Genomic DNA, 21,559 nt, shown 5'->3' with positions numbered 1-21,559 from the left:
TAGCTGGGTCTAGACAGGCCTGGAGTCTTCAGTCCCATGTGCTTCTCTCCCCATGGCAACACACCGCTAGCTCCTCTTAGAAGGTACCCATGGTGCAGCCAGGCCATGGCAGTATACCAAGGAGAGATGGTCAGGGTGCTGTCAGGGCCCCTGTTTTTGTTGTTTGTTTTGAGACAGTTTTACTTTGTCACCCTCGGTAGAGTGCCGTGGTGTCATAGCTTATAGCAACCTCAAACTCTTGGACTCAAGCAATTCTCTTGCCTCAACCTCCCAAATAGCTGGGACTACAGGCGCCCGCTATAACACCGGCTGTTTTTAGAGACAGGGTCTCACTCTGGCTCAGGCTGGTCTCAAACCTGAGCTCAGGGCAATCCACCCACCTCGGCCTCCCAAAGTGGTAGGAGCATAGGCATGAGCCACCGTGCCCGGCCTCAGGGCCGCTATTAATGCAGGTCAGGGACAGGCCATGCAGGGAATCTGGGGGCCCACATCCAACCACAGCCCTCCATGTTCTCTGCTTGTAGGTCTCTATTCCCAAGCCTCCCCAGTCCCGCCATTGCCCAGATGGGCTTGGGGTGTGGCCTCTGTCCCTCAGTCCTTCATGGACACAGCAAGTTAGATAAACGTCTGAGGCCCCCACTGGGAGCTCTGTGAGGTAGGCCATGTCAGTCTTGGTCCCTGCCACGTCCCCATGACACAAGTTGTGTGGGTGGCTTGTTGTAGGGGCCTGCTGAATGTTGTCTGAGTGAATCAACAAACCAACATTTATTGAGATCTAGTCTAAGCATACCTCCCAGGGAGGAGGTATGGGTCTGCCCCTTGTGGGGGATAAGTTGTATTCTTTGTTTCTGAGGACATCTCCCCAATATGAGCACCTGGGTCTTTTCCCTTAGCCAGAAGTGTGGGGACTCCCACGCTGTGCCGCTGGCACATCCAGCCTTCCTCACCAGCCCAGAAGTGGTTTAAAGAAGCCAGTTTATATAAATTTATACTGTTGGTGGGCTTGTTGGGGCCCTTCTTTTTTTTATGAAATTTTAACAAAGGCAGATGAAGGCTGGCCTTGGCAGGGCACTTCCCATGGCTGAGACCACTGAGCCCAAGAGTGAATTGTGAGTGTGCCACCCTTCACTCCCCAGTTTACCCCTGAGGTTTGACCAACGCTGGGTGTCTGCTTATCCCAAAACAGTTACACTTTTGCCCCACTCCTGCCACAGTCAGTGAGTCTTTCTTTCTCAGGGCTCTTTTACAGTTTCCTACACCCATCACTGAAGCCCTGGTCCTGGGTCCTTAAGGCTACAGCCCCTGCCACTTGGCAGGGAGCACCACCCACATGTGTTCCCATCTCACAGGGGAGGAAACAGGAGAGACTTTGGGTGACCCAGCCCAAGGGTAGGGGGATTGCTGGGAAGAATGCCAGTGCTTCTCCCCCTTCACTTTGGCAAGTATAGGGGGCAATGCGTGAGGGTCCCCAAAAGATGGTCAGGGAGCTGGGAAACCAGAGGAGGCCGCCTCACTCCAAGCATTGTCTCATTGGGGCCCAGAGTGAGGTGTGGCCCATGCACCGACCAGATCCCCTCTAGAGCCTCTGCTAAGCCCCGGCTGAAGCTGTGGGCTTTCTTTGGGATCTGAATAGGGCTTTGTGCACATTATAGGGTACGGAGAGAGGATACCTGGGAGAAGCCAGCTCTTAAGACTTTGTTCTGAGACACTATGGTCTGGCGTTGCCCTGGGGCTGAACAGCACCTAATCACACCCTCATCCATGGGATCACCTGTGTGGTGTCAGGCTCTATCCCTTGTACCGTGATCACCTAGCACAGGGAACGGACGAGAGGATGAAAAGGTGAGTGAACGCGTGCACACATGCCTCCCCAAGTCCAGGTCCTGATCCCACAGGTGGCTGCTCCTTCCATTTCCCTTGAAGAGCTTCACCGGGCCCCTTATTCTGCCCCTTCCTGAACGGAAAATGTGAGGCCTGGCCTCCAGAGGGGATGGTGTGGGGGCAGGGAGCGGACATTACTCACCTCCCCGGCAGACAGGAAGTCAGCACCAGGGGAGAGCTGGGGTCTGCTGCTCTGGGACCGGCTTCCGCCTTGCCTTCCGCAGGGGTGTTGCTGGGCAGGAGCTGTGTGTGTATGTGTGTGTGTGTGTGTGTCTGCGCCTCTCAGAAGAGGCCTCTCCTCTAGCCTGGGCCTCTGCACCCCTGGACCCACCAGACCTCGGAGCGTTCCACCAGACCTGCGGCTCTTCAGGACTTGTTCTCAGGGTAGCCGAGTGCATGCTGAGTGCCGTGGCCATGGCCTGGGGGGTTGATGCTCCCACCACTTCCTTGCCTTTGAGGAGGCAGGGAGCGTCCCTCTGTCCAGGCTCTGAGGCTCTGAGGCTTTAAAGATCCTGTGACTCTTCCAGGGCTTTTTCTCAGGGTAGCCGAGTGCATGCTGAGTGCCGTGGCCATGGCCTAGGGGAGTTGATGCTCCCACCACTTCCTTGCTTTTGAGGAGGCAGAGGTTCAATTTGAGAGGGACAAGCACAGAAGGTGGGGTCCCCGGCAGGCTGTCTAATGTAGAAAATTTAAAATCTAATGTAAAAAATAAAGGAGATGGGTGGTGCCTGTGGCTCAAAGTAGTAGGGCGCCAGCCCCATATGCCGGAGGTGGCAGGTTCAAAACCAGCCCCAGCCGAAAACTGGAAAAAAAAAAAAAAAAAGAAAGAAAAGAAAAAATAAAGGAGAAAAAAGGAAAATTAAAAACACCAGTGTTTGGGGGACATGTTTTCCTCAGACTTTTCTTTGCATATAACTGAAGCCTCTTTTTCATCTAAAGAGATAGGGGCCTGGTACAGTGTAATCCTAGCACTCTGGGAGGCCTGGGGGTAGGAGCATGGGTGATCATTTGAGCTCAGGAGTTTGAGACCAGCCTGAGCAAAGCAAGACCCTATTTCTACTAAAAATAGAAAAACTAGCCCAGCCGAGTACGGTGGCTCACACCTGTAATCCTAGCACTCTGGAAGGCCAAGGCAGGTGGATTGCCAGAGCTCACAGGTTCGAGACTGGCCTGAGCCAGAGGGAGACCTTGTATCTAAAAATAGCCGGGTGTTGTGGTAGGTGCCCGTAGTCCCAGCTGCTTGGGAGGCTGAGGCAAGAAGATCGCTCGAACCCAGGAATTTGAGGTTGCTGTGAACTATGACGACATGGCACTTTACCAGGGCTACTGACTGAGACCCTGTCAATAAATACATAAATAAATAAATGACTTGGGAGGATCATGTGGTGTTGCAGCCACTCTTCTTACCACATAATGTAATTTGACGTGGAACAGTGGCAGTTTTAAAGTTTGCTTAGCCCCATTTCTCTGTTTGGCATTGACCCCATGAGCTCAGAACTGTGATTGTTTTCAGTTCACAGAGGATAAGACATCATCTCCAGGAGGGAAGTTACTTGCCCAAATCTTGGGAGCAGGTGTCTCCAGAGCCAGACTCTGAATCTTCCTAGGAAAGGACATTCATGTCCCTGGTGCCACAGGGAGCATCCTCAGGGCCAAGGCCCAAGACTCTGCATGGCCCAAGTTTCCTGTCCTGGGCTTTATCCTCAGCCCCCACTAGAGTAGGTACTCAGTAAACAGCTACTGAGTTGTGTTCAAGCTGAATGCAGCAGGGGCTAGGAAAAGAGGCAGGTGCTCGAATGCCAGGCCTGGGGGTTTCATGGATCACCTGTTTCCAAAAGCTCCCTCTCACCCCAAGTCTAACTAGGAGAGGCCACAGCCAGGCCATCTGGCAAGATTCTGGAACAAAAGGGTTCTGGGAGGATGGAGAGTGGTCAGGGCTGCCTTTGTGGACCTGAGGTATCCATTGGATGTGACATCCTGTAGGCAGGTTCTGGCACTCTGCTGTGGAGGTCCCACATAGGTCCTGGTCTGTCCTTGTCCTGCTGTGTGGGCCTAGGCAAGTTGCTTGCCCTCTCTGAGCCTGAGCTGTTTCTGTGCCATGACCTGGTGGCTGAGCCATTCTTCTTGGCATGTCCGCAGGAGACTTTTGTGAGAAGACTAAGGCCTCCTCCCTCCTGGCTCCTGCTGCCCTTAGATGGGGCCTTCTACCACCCAGGTAGAGGGAGCCGGGAGCAGGTGCGTGATCTACCTACTCACCCAGGGCTCCTCTTTCCTTGCTGGCTTGGGTCCCTCTCCCCTGGGCTTTGCATATGAGTCTGCAGGGAGGTGCAGGGCAAGTGTCAGACCCCAGCTTGGCTGCCTGCTTCAGGTTCAGCTCCCTCTCCATTGTGGCCTTTGGGCAAGTCACATCCCAGGTTGGACTATAGGGTGATAATCTTGCCCTTCCCCACTAGGGCGGTTAAGATCAGATGATGTATGGACAGTGCAGAGACTCATCAGTGGCCAGACTGGTGCCGGGGTTTGTGGGGGGTGGGGTGTCAGGGGCAGTCTCCCTAAGGGCCGAGGGGTCCTCATGCTCACCTCTCCCAGATTCTTTGAACCCTTCATTAGACCCACTTGGTTCAGTCCTTCCTCCTCAGCCAGTCAGGTCTCTCTTGGTCCCCTCTGTCCAAGCCCTGTAGTACCCTGAGCACAGCTTACTTCACAGCACTCAGACTGGTACTCCCTGCCCTCCTCTCAGCCCCCAGGTCTTGCTTCTTGGGAAAGGGTTCTGGATTGGAAGGGGCCTAGGGCCAGCTGGACCCAGACACCCGTAGCTTGTCCTAGCACCCCAAGTTCCTGTTCTTCTTCCTACCCACATCACATGTGCCAGGTCCATCCACCCTGACCCACCTGACGCTCCCATGTTGCCAGGCAGCCAAGCTGCTCATATGAGGGAACAGGCAGAAAGCAGGCCTTATGGCTAGTGGGGAGGGGGCAAGAGGGAGTTGGGGCCAGGCCATTTGGGCTCATAGGTGGTCACTTCTAGTGTCTTCCTTGGATAGCGCCACCCTCCCTGCCCTGGGCTCATCCCTGGATCAGTGTAGCCTCTCCCAGGGGTCACAGCTCCGTGGCCTGCTACAGCCCATTCCCTGTTACCTGACACTTAAGGCTAGACATCGCCATTGTCACCTGGGAGAAAGATCATGGCCTCTGCACCCCATCCTCCCTGGGATGGCCTCTGAGAGCTTTCCCTGCAGGGGGCCTTCTCTCCCCCACATGCCAATCTTGGCCCTGTCTTTGCCTTGACCTTGCTTATCCAAACTGAGGTTAGAAACCAGAATGGGGCCACATTCTCTGGCTTCAGTTCACACCCCCCAGAGCAAGAGCTATTGCTCCTCTTCAAGGCTCCAAATGTCCTCCTGGGATGGTATGGACAGGCAGCGGCCTTCTATCCTCCCCTCCCCTCAGGAGCACAGAGCTGGGGCCCAAGCCCTTCCAGGGATTGGCTGTGGGCCACACTGGCAGTCCCGGCTTACAGCAAAGTGTCCATCATTGGCTGGGCTGCAGGCGGCACTGACAGTGCTGGGCTGTGCTGGCCCTCGGCCTGCCGAGTGGTAAAAGAGGCTGGGAGACAGCACAGGGAGGTCCTTTTATCCCAGGACCAGGCAGGGCCTGTACAGCCCTGGCCTTGTCCAGGCAGCTAGGTCTTAGGCCTCCACAGAACCCCAGATTCCTGGTGAAGACAAGCTCTGTGTCCTGAGGGACCTGGAAGATCAGCCAGGCTTACAGGTTTATCCTATCCAGCAAGTCACAGTCCTGTTCCACTGTACCCTCTCAGCCCAGGATGCATATCAAGCCCCTCCAGATTGGCCCAGCTGTGCTGAAGAGGGCTGGGGGTGGGAGCAGGGGTACACGCATGTTGAGCCTATCCAAGGGTGACTTTCCCAGGAACCAGGAAGTGGTTGGAGCCACGCTGGCGTCATCACCCTGACCTAAGGACTAGGATGCACCGAACCCAGACAGGCTTCCGGGAGGGCTGGCGGAGAGCCTGCCAGGGCCCTCAGACACCACCCAGGCTTTGGGGCCAGGGCCCTGCCCTGTGAATCATTCACACACAGAGACCCAAAGTGGCTCTGTTTGCTCTCAGAACACATGATCGTGGGGCAAGCTTTGGGCATCTCAGGTAGAGCTTTGCATGTTGACTTAGTTTATTTCTTATTCCCTGTGCTTGGCCTAGAGCAGCATGGCATTAGGAAGGTTGAGAACCACTGGCCTAGAGGGAGGAACTTAGAGAAAACCTGGCCTGGAAGGGCACACCCAGGCTGTCCCTACTGGGAGTCTTTTCCCAGGCATAATTAGCCAGTGGATATTGGCGGAGGGGCTCTAGGAAGTTGGGGGTGGGGGGAGCAAGAGTGGGGAGATGTTCTGTACTACAGATGGACAAACCAAGGCATAGAGGGGAGACCTGGCCTTGGAGGCTCCCAGAATGTCCAAGGTCAACAAGGGTAGGCCATGTGGTGCACTGGGCACTCTCTGGGTGCTTTCACTCTGGATGATGGCCAGTAATGTTCTTCTCTTGGGGTAGTTGTGCAAATTAGACATGATGAGTTACCAGTGCCTGATGCATAATTGCTGTCCAGCCACTACCAAAAGTGACATCTGGGGCCGGGCACGGTGGCTCACGCCTGTAATCTCAGCACTCTGGGAGGCCAAGGTGGGCGGATCACTTGAGCTCATGAATTCGAGACCAGCCTGAGCAAGAGTGAGACCCCGTCTCTAAAAATAGCCAGCTATTGTGGCAGGCGCTAATAGTCACAGCTACTTGGGAGTCTGAGGCAAGAGGATTGCTTGAGCCCAGGAGTTTGAGGTTGCTGTGAGCTATAAGCCATGGCACTCTACCGAGGGCAACAAAGTGAGACTCTGTCTCAAAAAAATAAAAAGGCATCTGTCTCTAGGGCTCATTACTTGGGCCACCTGCTCTAAGAAGTGAACTGTCATCTGTAGCTTGGACACCCCTCTAAGGGCCAGAACCCCAGGGTCCCTGCAGAGAGAAACGATTTCCGTTTTAGAGGAAAATACAGGCCTGTGCTGTCTTATGTGGTAGCCAAGGACAGGTAGTGGGCATCTGAAAAAGGTGAGGGCAGACAGGTGCTATGTGTGTGAAATCCATGCTGGGTCCCTGTGACCTCATATGAAAAAAGAAGGTGAAATATTAATATGATATTGATTACTTGTTGAAATAACATTTTGAATACATTAGGTCAAATAAAGTAGATTATTAAAATTAATTTCATCTGTTTCTTTTTACTCTTTAGAAACATGGGAACTAGAAAACTTCACATTACACATGTGGCTTAGGGTTCTGTTTCTGTCTGAAGGCACTGCTCCAGACTCTGAGGGCCCTCAGAGCCTGATCCCCTGCTTAAGGAATGAGTCACAGAGGGCTGGGCAAGAGCGCCCACCCCCAGGGTACCACTGTGTGCCTGCAGGGAAGATGAGTGCTGGGGGAGGCAGAGGTGCTGGCCTCCTAGGGCTGCACTTTGCAGACAAGAGTACAGCCCAGATGAGGAGCACAGGCTTCCTGTGTCCCTGTTGGGGTCAGGCAAGGCTGTTTGAACTACAGGAATAGAACAGGGGTACTCAGGAGGGACAACAGGCAGCAGCGGCTCGAAGGCCAGATGGGGAACACAGTCCTGGGTTTGGTGGGGCAGGTGCCCATTGTGGCCCATTGCTCAGGATATTGGGATCCCAGTGTCCCCCATTTGACCTCTGGGCTCCTCCTGCCTTGCCTTCCAGGAGGAAGAGGCAGAGAGCCTCAGAACCCTGGTGCTCCTTGGAACTATGCATCATGTAAACATGGCCCAGGCCACTGGCCTTTGTCAAAGCAGGCAGGGGGCCAGCCCTGGTGAGGTACACACCCCAAATTCAGAGCCTAGTGAATGTCCCCAGGCTGCAGCTCAGATCCCCGCACCCTCCGCCCCTCTCCTCCTCCCCTGCCTGCCTCTCTTGGGTGTGAATTATTGATGCCTTGTCCTCTCCCCTGCCTGGCTGCTGTCGTGGCAGCCTCATAGAGGAGGTAGTAATGCCGCCAGCAGCCACACCTCTGGCCACGGGAGGCAACCCTCGCACCCACATGCCTGGCCAGTGGTCCCAGGGGTAGTGATCCTCCCCATCTTCCCTAGTCTGGCCTGGAAGCTGGAGTGGGCCGCCCACCGGGAGAGGGTGCCCCTGGCTGTGGCCCCAGAGCCCGGTGTGGTGATCAGAGGTTTGCACAGAGCCGGGCTTGTGCAGGCTGTGGGGCGCTGGCGCCCACATAAGGGCATTGTTTGCTGAGGTAAAAGGGGTTTTTGTCTCCTTCTGGAGCCAGGACAGAGGGAGGAACAATTTCCCCCATTCATCACTAATTCCCCCATTTGAATAGCAGCACATTGCCCCACGTTAAAATAGATGGGCACGGCTGTCCTTCCCTGCCCGTAGGCGTTCCAGGCACAGGTGGTGGGCTCTGGTTCCTGCCCAGACTGGGGAGTCGCCCTTCGCCGGAGCTGGGGTGGCCTGGTTTTGTGGAAATGTTCAGAAGGGGTGCATCCCCAGCTGCTTCCCTGAGGGCCTTCCACAGAAGGGGCCATCCTGCCCTGCTAGAATCGCTGGGGGCCCCAGCAGGCTGGCCTCCAGGGAGTGACCATCTTGGAGAGGCCTCCTGGCAGGGCAGTAAGATGGGGACCAGGTAGGGACAAGAGGCACCCTTAGATTCTACTTCTAGCTCTGGGTCTGTGAGGGTTCAACCAGAACACACAGCCTGCCCACAAGCCCCTTGGCCAGAGACCTGTACCCTGAAAGGGCCTGTGTGCTTGCTTTTGGTGCCCATGGGCCAGCTGGGTTTTCTCAGAGTCATAAAGCATCAGAGCCCAAGAGGGCGTCACGGCAACTCCCTGGACACAGATAAGAGGAGCCGGGTAGGCAGTTGTGCCCAAGGTCATGCAGACTGCAGGGCCCCACACCCATTCTACCCTTGCCTGGGCCCCACCATGTTCCATTTTGCATGGGTTTGGGTGTCTGTGTCTCTCTTAAATCAAGTTTTCTTGGAAGAGTAGTGTGAGAAAGAACTCAGAGCAGATTGGAACCCAGCTGCCCCAGTCTCTCTGTTCCTTCATTCCCCAGATGGTGATAGGCACGTTCTCTGGTCCAGGTGCCACACAAGGCACCAAGGTAGGGGGCTTTCAGCCAGCCCCTCCTAGGGGTACCAGCCTCCTTGGACTGAGATGGGGAAGCAGGACTGGACAGTCACAATGGGGTCTCAGCATGGAGGGAGCCTGGCTCCCAGGTTCCATCCCTTGGCCTTTGCTAAGGGGAAGACTCTGGGTTACTCAGAGACCAAACCAGACACACGTGATGAAAACCTGCCTCTAGCTTCAGCAACAGGAAATTACTGGCTCCTCTAACCAAAGAGTCTAGGGCAGGGGTTCTCAACCTTCCTAATGCTGTGGCCCTTTAATACAGTTCCTATGGGTCGCGTCCAGTGGGTTGAGAACTGCTGGTCTAGGGGCTTCTTTGGCTTTAGGCACAGGTGGATTTAGGGGGTCCATCCGTGCCAGCCTGGCAGCCCCACTTTCTTCTCTTTGGGCCGCTGCCTCATGGGCTCAGCAGCCTGGGTAGAGGAGCTCTTCTTCACTGTTGTGGCAGCAGCAGCCACGGGACTGACTTGCTTGGATCCAGCTTGGTCACATGCCATCAACAATGGCTGTGATGGGCTGTGCTAACTGGCCAGGCCTGGGGAACCTGGGAAGACTCAGGCAGGTCCTCACCAAAGGGAAGGGTGTGGCTTCTGGGGAGGCAGGAGCCATTAGGGCCCACATAACACAGGTCTGCCAACCCTGGGTCAGAACTGGGGCAGCTTCCATGGGGGCTGGGTACAGGCCATAGTCACTATAAACATAATAGTTTTTCTAGGAGGTAGGAAGTGCTCTGGAATAAGTAGGTAAAGGGGTCAGTGTGTAAGAGCAGGCAGGGCTAGTCATGGGAGGCCTTGCTGAGGTGACCTTTAAGCAAAGCCCTAAAGGTCTTTAGGGAAGGAGCCAGGGGCAGCCAGAGACAGAGTGTGGCAGAAAGAGGGAACAGCAGGTGGGAGGCCTGGGTCTTATCTGGGGTGACAGAGAGGCCTGGGGGTGGAATTGAGTCTGTATGGCTGCAGCCAGATCATAGCCACTGCCCGTGGAGCCAAGGAACAGACCCAGCCAGCTCTACCCCGAGCAGCACCTCTGACCACCAGATCAGGCAGCTTCAGCCTGAGTCCCCACAGTCCAGCCCTAGCCTACCTGCCCTGGTGGCAGGTTCTGCAGAGTAGTAGGCCACAGCCATGCCAAGAGGAGGCTTCCCTGAGATGGTGGCACTTGAGTGAGATCTTAGGCAAGAAGCTGCTGATTCAGTGCCTGGTCTCCTCTAGAACTGTTAGGTTAGTTTCTCACTTGCATGAGCCCCAGGGCAACACCCACCCTTGCCTTTTCACTGATGTCTAGCTCAGGGCTAACACTCTATAGGTGCTGAGGAGAGGAGGGGACAAAAACAGGCACAGCCATGTCCAGCCCCTTCATCCTCCCCTCCTGCCCTCACTGTGCCCAACCCAGACTCTGCACACTCTGGGCTCTAGGCCCCCAGATGCCTGTGTTCCAGGCTGGGGAGGAGCCTGGAAGAAGTAGGTGAGTTGTGAAGTGAGAGAATAGGTCCTGGGAACCAGCTGTTTGTTCCATTTTGAGCGCCTACTCTATACCAGGTTTTATCTCCACTGTCTAAATTCTGTGTGAGACCCATTCTGAAGGGAAATTGAGGCTCAAGGAGGGCTGATGTGTTCCCCCCCCCCCAGCCCCACCTTTGCCCACTGCATTCTGTTAAAACTTTCAGCCTCTCCAGTTGTCAAAATGGGAGCCCCCAGTTGTAGGCAGCCCTGGGAACAGGTCATACAGGGGCAGGCTGTGTGGGCAGAGCAAGGAGCCCATACCTTAGCAGGTCAGGTGCCAAAATGTAGACCTTGGCGTGATTGGGAAGCACAGGCTTTGTGATTTTTTTCTTTTTGTCCTAATGATGTGGGCTCTGTGCATGTGGCTGGACCACCCCACCCCAGATGCGCATGGGGCCACAGACTGGCATCAGAGCTTGTGAACAGGGGGCAATAGGCCTGCTCAAGGTTTCATTTGGTTTGGGCACAAAATAAAACTTGCCATTTTAACCATTTTTAAGTATACAATTTAGCACCATTACTTCCGAGACTTGTTCAGTACCAAACAAAAACTCTGCACCCATGAAGCAATAACCCTTTCCCTTACCCTGCTAACCTGTTACACATTTTGTTTCTGAATTTGCCTAGTCTACAGATTGCTTGTAAATAGAATCATTCAATATTTGCCCTTTTCTGTCTGGCTTATTTCACCTAACATAATGTTTTTAAGGTTCATCCACATTGTAACGTGTATCCAAACTTATGGCTGAGTAGTAATATTCCATGGTTTGGCTAGACCACATTAGGTCTGTCCATTTATTTGTTGAGGTTTGTCAAAATGTAAATCAGTGACCAATATTTTACAGTCTGCATGTTTACATAATGACACAGATTTCCAGTTTCTTCCAAAAACCTTGGAATATACCACTTCCCTTACCAGGCTGGTATCTGAATACGCAGAGGGGTGTCACCACTGGGGCTAATGCCTGTTGTTTCCTGGCCAGGCAACACAAGTACACAGCCCTGAGCAAAGGTGTTAGACGGTGTGGGTCCCCGGGCCAGGCTTCTGACCTGGGCAGGGTCCCAGAGCACTCTGTGCGACCTGAACAGCACCCGAGTCTCAGGTGTGCTCACACCCGAGAAGGGCGAGCCTGTCCTCCCAGGGGAAACCTGGCCAGGGAGGCAGATGATGGGATGCCACCTCTGGCCTGGGGTGTGGCAGTGCAGCTGGCTTTGGGCCTGATGCTGGGGGTGAACGCAGTGACCATTGGCTCAGAGTGTGCCTGGCATGCAGCCTGTTGAGGAGCAGCACCTCATTGCAGAGGAGGAATCCAGGGCCCTCCAAGGTCAAACAAGTGGCCTATGAGGGTGGTGTTGGGGTGTGAAGTTGCACCTGCAAGGTGGTCTAAGAGTGGGGCCCTGACAGAGTTCCTGGGAGCTTGGGCAGCCCAGTGTGGGTGTCAGTCCCTGTCCCCAGTGGAGGCTCCTGGACCTCTGTGGGAGTTTCTCTGGTGACAGAGCCTGCTCTGGTGGGGCTGGCAGCCCTCAGGACAACCCTGGGCCTGGTGAAGGAGATGGGAAGTATCTCTATCTAGGAAGGCAGGTAGCAAGCTGGGATTGGGGCTGTACCCCTTCTTAGGGACAGCAGAGGAAGGAGCCCACCCTGACGAAGCATCATGTCTTGAGGATAGACTGACATTTGCTTCGCTGGGGGTGCAGACAGCAGAGACAGTACAGCTGGGGGAGGCTGCAGAGGTCAGGAGACTGAGTACAGAGACAGGGGCCCAGGAATGTTATGGAACAGTGCAGAGCCCACTAGGTGGGGCTGTAAAGGGATGGGACAGCTCAGGAAGGCTGTGGTGGTGGGGGCCCTATGTTAAAGGACAGTGGGTGCCCCCGTTCCCACAATTCACTTTCTCAGTCTTCCAAGACGTTCAGTTACACATGTCTGTCCTCTAAGAAGGGCTGTCACCTTAGTTGTAGTCATTACTTTGTTTCCTGGCCTAGGACAGGTGAAGCACACAGTAGGTGCTCAGTAAGAATGCTGGGTGACTTGTGCATTCCACAAATGTGCAGGCTGGTCGCTGGAAACATTACCAATTAGGATGGGCAGGTAGGCTGAGGTCCCCAGGGCTGCAGGCCCGTGGGCCGAGTAGGGGAGCTGTGGGAGGGTTTTGAGCAGAGCCTAGAGCTCCCCTGCAGGAGGACGGAGGTAACGGTGGAGCCCGGATGCCAGGAGGAGGAAGACAGGACTCCAGGCCCTGGGGACCTGCGGCAGCCGAGGGGGAGGGGTGCCGCTGTGCTGGGGCCTTTCCCATCCCCCTCTGCCCCTCCAGGCTGGTTGATGGGCAGTCTGGTACCGCCCCTGGGCAGCCGGGAGGCCTGCGATTGGTTGGGGCTCTAGAGCCGCTCGGTCGCCATGGGGACGCTCTGGAGGCGCGTGCCCAGTGCCCAGCACTGGGGACTAAATCTTCATAATCTGCTGGCTAGGAGGGTGGGGGTGGGGTCCGGCACGACCCTGGCCTGGGGGAAGGGGCGGCCTGGGATGTGGCCAGGGCTCACTGTGGCTACTCCCTCCCCTACCGGCGCAGGGTGCAGGTGCAGAACTGCCAGGAACCACGCGGGTGCTCACCTGACAGTGACCCTGGGAGTTCCAGGGTGACTTCAGCCTCAGCTGTCTCAGCGGATCAAACAGGCAGCTGGGGCCAGGTGGGAAGAGAAGCCTGGACTTTATCTGAAAACGTCTGGACTCCCCAGTTAAAGTTTGGTCTCCCCGATTCTTCAGGCAGGCCATGCTGTGCTTTCCACAGCAGGGGGCACCCTCCGCAGTGCTTTGTTTGGGTTGCCCACTGCAGGGAAGCTGGGATGGCCCTTGGAGGGGCCAGGGATGTAAATCCCAGACCCCACAGCCCTGGCTCCGATGTCCCAGGCCAGCGGGAAGGGCATAAATTGCTGAGGTTGAGCTTTGCCTGTTTCCAGGAGGGAGTGAATTACTGGGGAATCATAATGGAGTCATCACTACTTCCTCAAGCAGAGGAAGAAATCAGGGACTCACTGTGGAGAGGGGCTCTGAGCATGTGAAGGGGCAAAGCAGGAGTAACAGGGTGGGTGGGAAGGTGCCCTTGTGGCAGCTGGGAAGAAGGGAGGGTCTGACCAGGCCCCAGGCAGCCTCTGCAGTGTTCTGGGACCTCTGGTCGGCCACTCACTTACAGACCCTAGAAGCTGGGCATCCTTGGGCTGGGCTGCGTGTGTGGGTCTGGAGTGCAGGAGGAACTGCCACCGCAGCTCTGTGCCTGCTGGCCCCACTATGCTGGCAGAAGAACCCTGTGACCACCTTGGCTTTGGGCTGGGGCGAGGCTAGGCCCTCAGAGCCTCTGATACAGGATAGACACGCTCTCCCCTTCCCCTGCATGCTCATGTGGAAGACACAGGGCAGGTGCTCCAAAGCGGCTTCTCTGGCCACCATGCCCAGAGGGCTGGGGGGAGGGATCATTTGGGGAGATGCTGGGAAGGGGCCTCACATCCAGGCCTCTTATTCCAGATGACTCCTCCTCTGAGAGTGGTAGTGGCAATGGCTCCTCCACCCTGAACCCATCCACGTCAAGCAGCACCCAGGGTGACCCTGCCTTCCCTGAGATGAATGGCAACGGCGCTGTGGCCCCCATGGACTTCACTGCCACCGCTGAGGATCAGCCCATCAATCTGTGTGACAAGATCCCGCCAGGCACAACACTCGGCACCCCTTCTTACCCCACAGACAGCTGTAGCACTGATGGGCTGCGGAGCCGCGTCAAGTACGGGGTGAAGAGCACCCCTGAGGTGTGTAGAGCTGTGGCTGAGTCTTTCTGTAGACAGCAGGGTTGTCACGAAGCTGAGATGAAATTGCACATGCCGGGAGCTTAGCTGGAGCCAGCCTGTATATGACACTGAGTCAAGGCAGTGGCTGGGGCTGATATGCTGCTTCTTGTAGAGGCTCTGGAATGGGTAATGGCTTTACAGCAGTTCTCAACCTGTGGGTCGTGACCCACAGGAACTGTAATTAAAGGGCTGCGACATAAGGAAGGTTGAGAACCACTGGCTTAGAGTGTGCCCCTTCAAGAAAAGTACCCACATTCTTCTGAGCCATCAACTGTGAAGTGGGGTTGATGGTCCCTGCCTCAGTGCAGGTGGTAGATGATGTGTGTCCCTGTGGCCTGTCTCCCTTCCCTAGAACAGTCTGCTGTGAATAACAGCAGTAAGTGGCTACATTTAACAAGGCCTCACATTTCCTTGCTACTCTGCATCCCTGTTCCATTCTGCACATGGTGCAGAAAAAGGGTGAGGGCCCAGGGATGTGGGTGGTAGAACTCCTCTCTTGGCCAGGCTGCTGTGGGTACTTCCTGGGCCCCACCTCCACTGAGGTTTCCTGTAGTCATGCATTTCTCCAGCCTGGGAGCCTTACACTCCTGAGCCTCAGCTATGATCCCTGGGGTAGGCTCTTTCCCTCCTTGGACCTGTTTTCTCTCTGCAGAGAAGGTAGGGTAGGTGCCAGTGCTTGCACTGTCGCACGAGATAGTCTCTCGTGAGAAAATTCCGTGCAAAGTGATGAGTATCGAGTGTCACTGTGTGTCTAGCTCAGGCCACAGAAGCCTGGAAGCAGCAGCCAATCTTTGACTAAGTCCGAGGGGCAGGCACAGCTGCTGCTCTATGGAGGGAAGGAGTTTGGCTTAGCAGGACCCTCTCGTCACTGTCACGGGGCATAGGAGTGACACTAGCACTTCCATCTTACGAGTTTTCTCTGATTTTGTCTGCTCTGACCCTGGCCAAGAATTTGGCTAAAGAATATCTTGGGAATGTACCAAATAGTCAACTGGTAGGCAGCTTGGGAGTCTCAGCGTCCTATAGATGAAGAAACAAACACCAGGCCAGGGCCCCAGGGAAGGCTGACCCCATGACCTCCATGGGCTGGGAGCAGCACTGTGGGACCAGCCACAGGCAGTGACATTTTTGTCTGTTCCTCCACAAGTGTTGTGATGCCTTCCAGGCTATGCCACAGCAGGCTGCCATGTCACAAGTTCTGACTGTGTAGCTGTTTGTTCCCTGGGCCCATCTTACTGGCTAGATGGCAACTTCCTTAAGGCAGGGACCACATCCACAGGCCACTGCCAGTCAGGATCCAAATGAGTGAAGTGAGGACACACCAAAGGCACAGACGTTCTAAAAGGCAAATGGTCCTCAGAGAGCCGGCCCAGAGCAGCATCCTGACAGAGGCAGGAGACAGGTGGTGTGGGAACGTCACCTTAAGGGTGACAAGGTGGAAAATGTAAGGAGAGTTGATTCCAAGGACAGATGGGTGAGAGGAGACTTCTCTAGGGAGGAGCTTGTGGAGGGGAACAGTGGGTTGGGTCTGGTCCTTTTGCCCATTTCTACCCACACATCCTCACTGGGGCCCCAGGGGCATCACTGGGGGACAGACGGGAGTGGCAGGGACACACTTTGCCTAATGGACCTGTCATTTTGGCTGACTCCATCTTCCAGCCCATCTGCCCCCTTCCCCAATAATGTGTTTGCTACTTTGGTGACAGCTGAGTTGTCAGCTCAGGGTGGCAGTCTTTTGGGGACCAGGGAGGAAAACCCTGAAGCCAAATGGATCTTGGCAGAGCGAGCAGCAGCCAGCGGGGCCAGTCGGTCCTTTCGTGTCTGCCTTTTCTTCACCATTGCCAAGCAAATGGTTGACATGCTACTCCAGTCAGGCCCCCACAGCCCTCACTGCCCAGGAGGGAGGTGGTGGCATTGCTATCCCCGTTGCACAGATGAAGGGAGCAGGAAGGTGAGTGACTTGCAGCTGTGGCTCATGTGGCAGCTGGATAGGCTTGCCATCGAGCTTACCAAGCAAGGCCATGGGCAGCTGCCTGGTCCAAACTTCGCCTCCTGCCCCTCTCTTTAGTCACCCCCCTACAGTTCTGGGAGTTATGATTCTATCAAGACTGAGGTCAGTGGCTGCCCCGAGGACCTGACGGTGGGCCGGGCCCCCACAGCAGATGACGACGATGATGACCATGATGACCATGAGGACAATGACAAGATGAATGATTCTGAGGGCATGGACCCTGAGCGTCTCAAGGCCTTCAATGTAAGCACAGGGGTGGGGCAGAATGGGGTGTGGGGCCAGGCAGACCAGGGCCAGCCCTCTCATGGCTATGTCTCCACAGATGTTTGTGCGCCTCTTTGTGGACGAGAACCTGGACCGAATGGTGCCCATCTCCAAGCAGCCCAAGGAGAAGATCCAGGCCATCATTGAGTCCTGCAGCCGGCAGTTCCCGGAGTTCCAGGAGCGAGCCCGCAAGCGCATCCGCACGTACCTCAAGTCCTGCCGGCGCATGAAGAAGAACGGCATGGAGATGGTGCGCCCCGTCTCCGCCTGTCCTCTCCCTGTGCTGCCATTGACCTCCAGCCCTACTCCCGGGATTCCTGGGTGTCCCCCAGCCACTCTACCATAATCTTCCCAGTAGCCCTGGAAGCAGGTTCTATAATCCCTGTTTTGAAAAGGAGGGAACTTCATTTGCCGGAAGTGTCTAAAAACAAAAACAAAAAACAGAAACAGTGAAAATGAAGATACGGAGGCCCAGAAAGGCACATGGCTCTGTAATGAAGGCCCCAGAATCCAAACCCCAGCTTTGTACCACCCACCCCTGGGGCAGGGTCTCTGTACAAGCCCAGGTCCCCCTAAGCCCCATAACTGCATCCTTGTTCTGCCTGCAGACCAGACCGACGCCACCCCACCTGACCTCGGCCATGGCAGAAAACATCCTGGCAGCCGCCTGCGAGAGCGAGACGAGAAAGGCGGCCAAGAGGATGCGCCTTGAGATCTACCAATCCTCCCAGGTCCCTGCTTCCTTCAGGGAGGGTATCCTCACATGGGTGTGGCCAAGACAGGGCCAGGGAAGTGCCAAGAGAAGGGCAGGGAAGATAGGAAGAGTTGGCCTGCAGGCCTCCTAAGGAAGTCTCCCCTCATCCTGGGACCAGAAGCCCCTGTGAGGGTCTTCAGCTGAGCAGTGACAGAGCAACTATGCCCACTGGGAGATGAGCGGCAGCAGGGAGGCTCCAAGGGGCAAGGTGACAAAGGGAGAGAGACAAAATCCCACAGGTCAAGCCACGGCATTGGGTCCCAGGAGACTGAGGCTGCATCTAGGGGCAGAGATTGGGGCTGGCTGCCCCTGGGTTTTCCAGTGCCACTCTCTCCTCTACAGGACGAGCCCATAGCCTTGGACAAGCAGCACTCGCGGGACTCTGCAGCCATCACCCACTCCACCTACTCACTGCCAGCCTCCTCCTACTCCCAGGACCCTGTGTACGTCAACGGTGGCCTCAACTATAGTTATCGCAGTTACGGGGCCCTGAGCAGCAACCTGCAGCCCCCTGCTTCCCTCCAGACAGGAAATCACAGTAATGGTGAGTGGGGGGAGGCCCAGACTCACTCGGGCTCCCTGACTAGCACCCAGCACAGTCTGCACAACTGCCCCAGGGAGGGGCAGGGGAAAAGCAGAGGCCAGGGAGGCAAAGGGACTTCCTCATGGCTCAGAGAGCTTGAGGTGGCTTCTGGCACCCTTCCAGCCCTTAGATTGGCAGGTGAGGGAGACTCCAGCGGTTTAAAACAGAAACCTACAACCTCCTCCTCACCAGCAGAGACATTGGCTCCAAGGCTGCTTCACTCTCTGCTGGTGCCTCTCACTGGTTCTTTTCCCCCAGACCCCTGTGAACATGACTGAGTCACAGCCAAGACTCTGTCCTTTACCTGAGTCAAATCCTCTCCACACCCCAGCTTACCCATGATAGCTGAGATTCAGGGAGGTGCTTCCTACAGAGCCAGGCCTGGCCCTGAGCTATGGGACAGCTGACTTACTGAGGTGACCTCAGTCACTTCCCTCCCCAGGCCTCAGCTCATAGCCTGACTCTTGCCTCAGTCCTTGCCCCTGCACTCATGGTGTCCACATCCCAGTCACCTGGGGCAATGGTGACACACCTGGTCCCTTGGCTCTACTCCCACTGCTGAGTGATTCAGTAGGCACTTTCCTGGTTCTGCAGATGGGACACAGAGCATTACTAGAGCAACAGTCCTTGAGGAACCAGAAACTTCCTCATGGAGTTAAGAGCTGTTCTGAACAGGAACTGGAGTGGACACCTCAGGCCCATTTACTCCGAGGCCAGGGGGCAGCAGGGGAGAAGGGGGGCCAACCTGTGGAGAGCATCTGAGACCTCTCAGGCTAGGCATGTAGGTTTTGTTCCGTGCTGGGAGGTAGGTTTTGGCCATGGAAGGGCTGTGAATTATGCCGTCCACATCCTTCTGTCTGCCCTTGTGGCAAGATTTGAATGGGGAGGGCTGGAAATAGAAGTTGTATGCTTTGGGGGTTGTTTAGAGGCCAGAAAGTGAGGGGAGGAGTTGAGGACACAAGCCACCTGCAAGCTGGGAAAGACTAGCTGAACGTGCCTGGGAATTCCTCATGCCCTCGTCCTCAGCAACATGGCAGCAAGGGAGGGGGCTAGTTCCACCCACAGCAGGAAGCCCAGGCCATCTCCACTAACCTCACCCCACTCCTTGCTCTAAGCCTGGAGCTAGTCCCTACCCCCCACTCACCATACCTCCACCCTACTCCCCAACCAGGAAGTCTGTGCAGGTCCCTGGAAGATTCCTGCCTGGTCTTAACTCCTCATCCCTTCCTAATGCCTCTTAACCTAAAATAAGAGGCTGCCTGGCCCTAATCCCTACAGCTAATGCCAGAGTGGCCAGCACAGCAAGAGGTGGAGTGGCTATCCCAAAGAGGCTGCTTTCCTTCCAGGAAGAACCTTCCACCAGCCCTGCCCCCTTACATGGGGAGTCTGGGGCCCAGCAGGATGGGGAGGGGATGACCTAGAGCCTGGTCCCTCCCAGGCAGCAAGCAATGGAGACAAGCCTCCCCTAGTGCCACGTGGTGTGGTCTGTCTCAGGGCTGCTTCCCTCATGAGGGCTTCTCTGGTGAGGTGCAGAACCTGCTGCATGCCCCACCCTGTTCATACCTACCAGAGGCACAGACAACAGCTGGCTTTGCCACTGTGCATCCTGGGCCTCAGTCTCCCATCTGTGAACACCCTGGTTCCTTAGAGATGGGTAGGAGGTGACTGAGGCAGAGATCTGGTTATTTACCTCCTTGCCTGGGGCAGCCCCTGTCCTGTGAGCACTGGCACCTCATTTGAAAAACAATGTTTCAATCTGGGTTCAACCCCAGTACATGTGTGGTTGCACGCCCTCCCCAGGCGTGGCCTTTTAAGTGATTGTTCAGTCACTTTGGTACCTTCATTGGACAGCTGTATTAATGGCTCGGAGCTCCTCACTTTGCTCATTATGTTGTCATCTGGAGATGCAAATCAGCTTAGATAGAATGAGACTCTGCCTGTCTTGCCTGGGGTGCTGGGCACCTCCTGCCCACTCCTGCCCCTCCAGCAAATATCCAGCAACATGAGCAACTGGCTGTAACCAGATTCTGCATGAGGATGTCTCCAGATCAGATTGGCTGTAGAAGACAGGGAACTCCTCCTTTCCAGGCTTTAGCCGCAGCCCAGGGAAGACAAGAGGAAAGCTCTGAGCACAGACAAGAACAGGATAAGACTTGGGAACAGAGGGAGGAAAGAGACGGAGTCCAGGGCCACTATTCACATTGACTATGGCAGAAGGCTCCAGCTACCCCAAAGCATTGTCTAGAGGGGACCAGAGCTACCTGAGAGGGAACCAAACCCTCTCCTCCCTATCCCTCTGGACCCAACCCCTACAGTAACTGACAGAGGTACTCCTGTTCCCAGCCTGGCCCATTTGTGCATTTGGCTACCGAGCAGAGAGTCAGTCCCTTGCCTGGCTGCTATTGCCAGCACTATGCAGCCCCAACTTCTTCCTCCTGTGTTTGATTCTAACAGATTTAACAATTCCCTGAATTCTCAATTATAAGGACATTTTTAGCAAAGCATTTCCTAGGACCTCCTTCTTGATGTCCATGGATTCTGGTCAGAGAGGAAATAACCCCATGTGACAAACCGTCTCATCTTAGACTCCAATTTCCTTCCCCCATTGGAGACTGCACCAGCTTCTTTTTAGCAGCTGTCAAGTTGCCATAATTCATCACAGGATGTTACTTCTGGGGTGGGCACAGTGGCTCACTCCTGCAATCCTAGCACTCAGGGAGGCTGAGGCGGGTGGATTGCTTGAGCTCAGGAGTTCAAGACCAGCCTGAGCAAGAGCCCCATCTTTATTTATTTATTTATTTATTTTGTAGAGACAGAGTCTCACTTTATGGCCCTCGGTAGAGTGCCATGGCATCACACAGCTCACAGCAACCTCCAACTCCTGGGCTTAAGCGATTCTCTTGCCTCAGCCTCCCGAGTAGCTGGACTACAGGCACCCGCCACAACGCCCAGCTATTTTTTGGTTGCAGTTCAGCCGGGGCCGGGTTTGAACCCGCCACCCTGGGTATATGGGGCCGGCGCCCTACCGACTGAGCCACAGGTGCCGCCCCTAGCCCCATCTTTATTAAAAATAGAAAAACTGAGGCAAGAAGATCACTCGAGCCTAGGAGTTTGAGGTTGCTGTGAGCCATGACACCACAGTGCTCTACCCAGGGTGACAGAGTGAGACTCTCAAAAAAAAAAAAAAAAAAAAAGTCTAGATGTCTCCAGTGACAAACACTTGTCTATCTTTATAGCACTATAAAAACTGCCACCGTAGATGTCATAATGAACAGATGTGGCGTTAGACCCTACATGGTAGTGAGGAGGTGGCTGATCTCCCAGTGCAGTGGGATGTGGGCTGTGGGGCAGGTAACAGGGCAGATGACCTCTCATTGGGTCAGAGAAGGCCTCCTAAGCAAGCCCCAGATCCTCTCTTCTATAGCTAGCTGAACACCTCCTTAAGAATGCCTTTCAAACTTTAGGAGCTCCCAAATCTCCTAGGGCCCATTCAGAAAGCCCCAAAACCTGTTGAGA

The 21,559-nt window shown here is 55.2% G+C and overlaps 1 protein-coding gene across 6 annotated transcripts in view; it reads left to right on the top strand.

The window, feature by feature from the left end:
* Nucleotides 1–21,559, top strand: part of NOL4L (nucleolar protein 4 like) — a 133,530-nt gene that overhangs the window by 106,106 nt on the left and 5,865 nt on the right. For all 6 annotated transcript variants that reach the window (XM_053573958.1, XM_053573959.1, XM_053573960.1 and 3 more), the window contains 5 exons: nucleotides 14,115–14,392; nucleotides 16,500–16,685; nucleotides 16,765–16,956; nucleotides 17,315–17,437; nucleotides 17,803–18,004. In XM_053573958.1, the coding sequence (XP_053429933.1) occupies nucleotides 14,115–14,392; nucleotides 16,500–16,685; nucleotides 16,765–16,956; nucleotides 17,315–17,437; nucleotides 17,803–18,004 (981 nt within the window). The remainder of the gene's footprint in view (nucleotides 1–14,114; nucleotides 14,393–16,499; nucleotides 16,686–16,764; nucleotides 16,957–17,314; nucleotides 17,438–17,802; nucleotides 18,005–21,559) is intronic.

Source organism: Nycticebus coucang, chromosome 21, assembly GCF_027406575.1.
Source record: "Nycticebus coucang isolate mNycCou1 chromosome 21, mNycCou1.pri, whole genome shotgun sequence".
Classification (NCBI taxonomy): Eukaryota; Metazoa; Chordata; class Mammalia; order Primates; family Lorisidae; genus Nycticebus; species Nycticebus coucang.
Note: the sequence above shows the minus strand (reverse complement) of the source record. Positions and strands in the feature narration are given on the sequence as shown.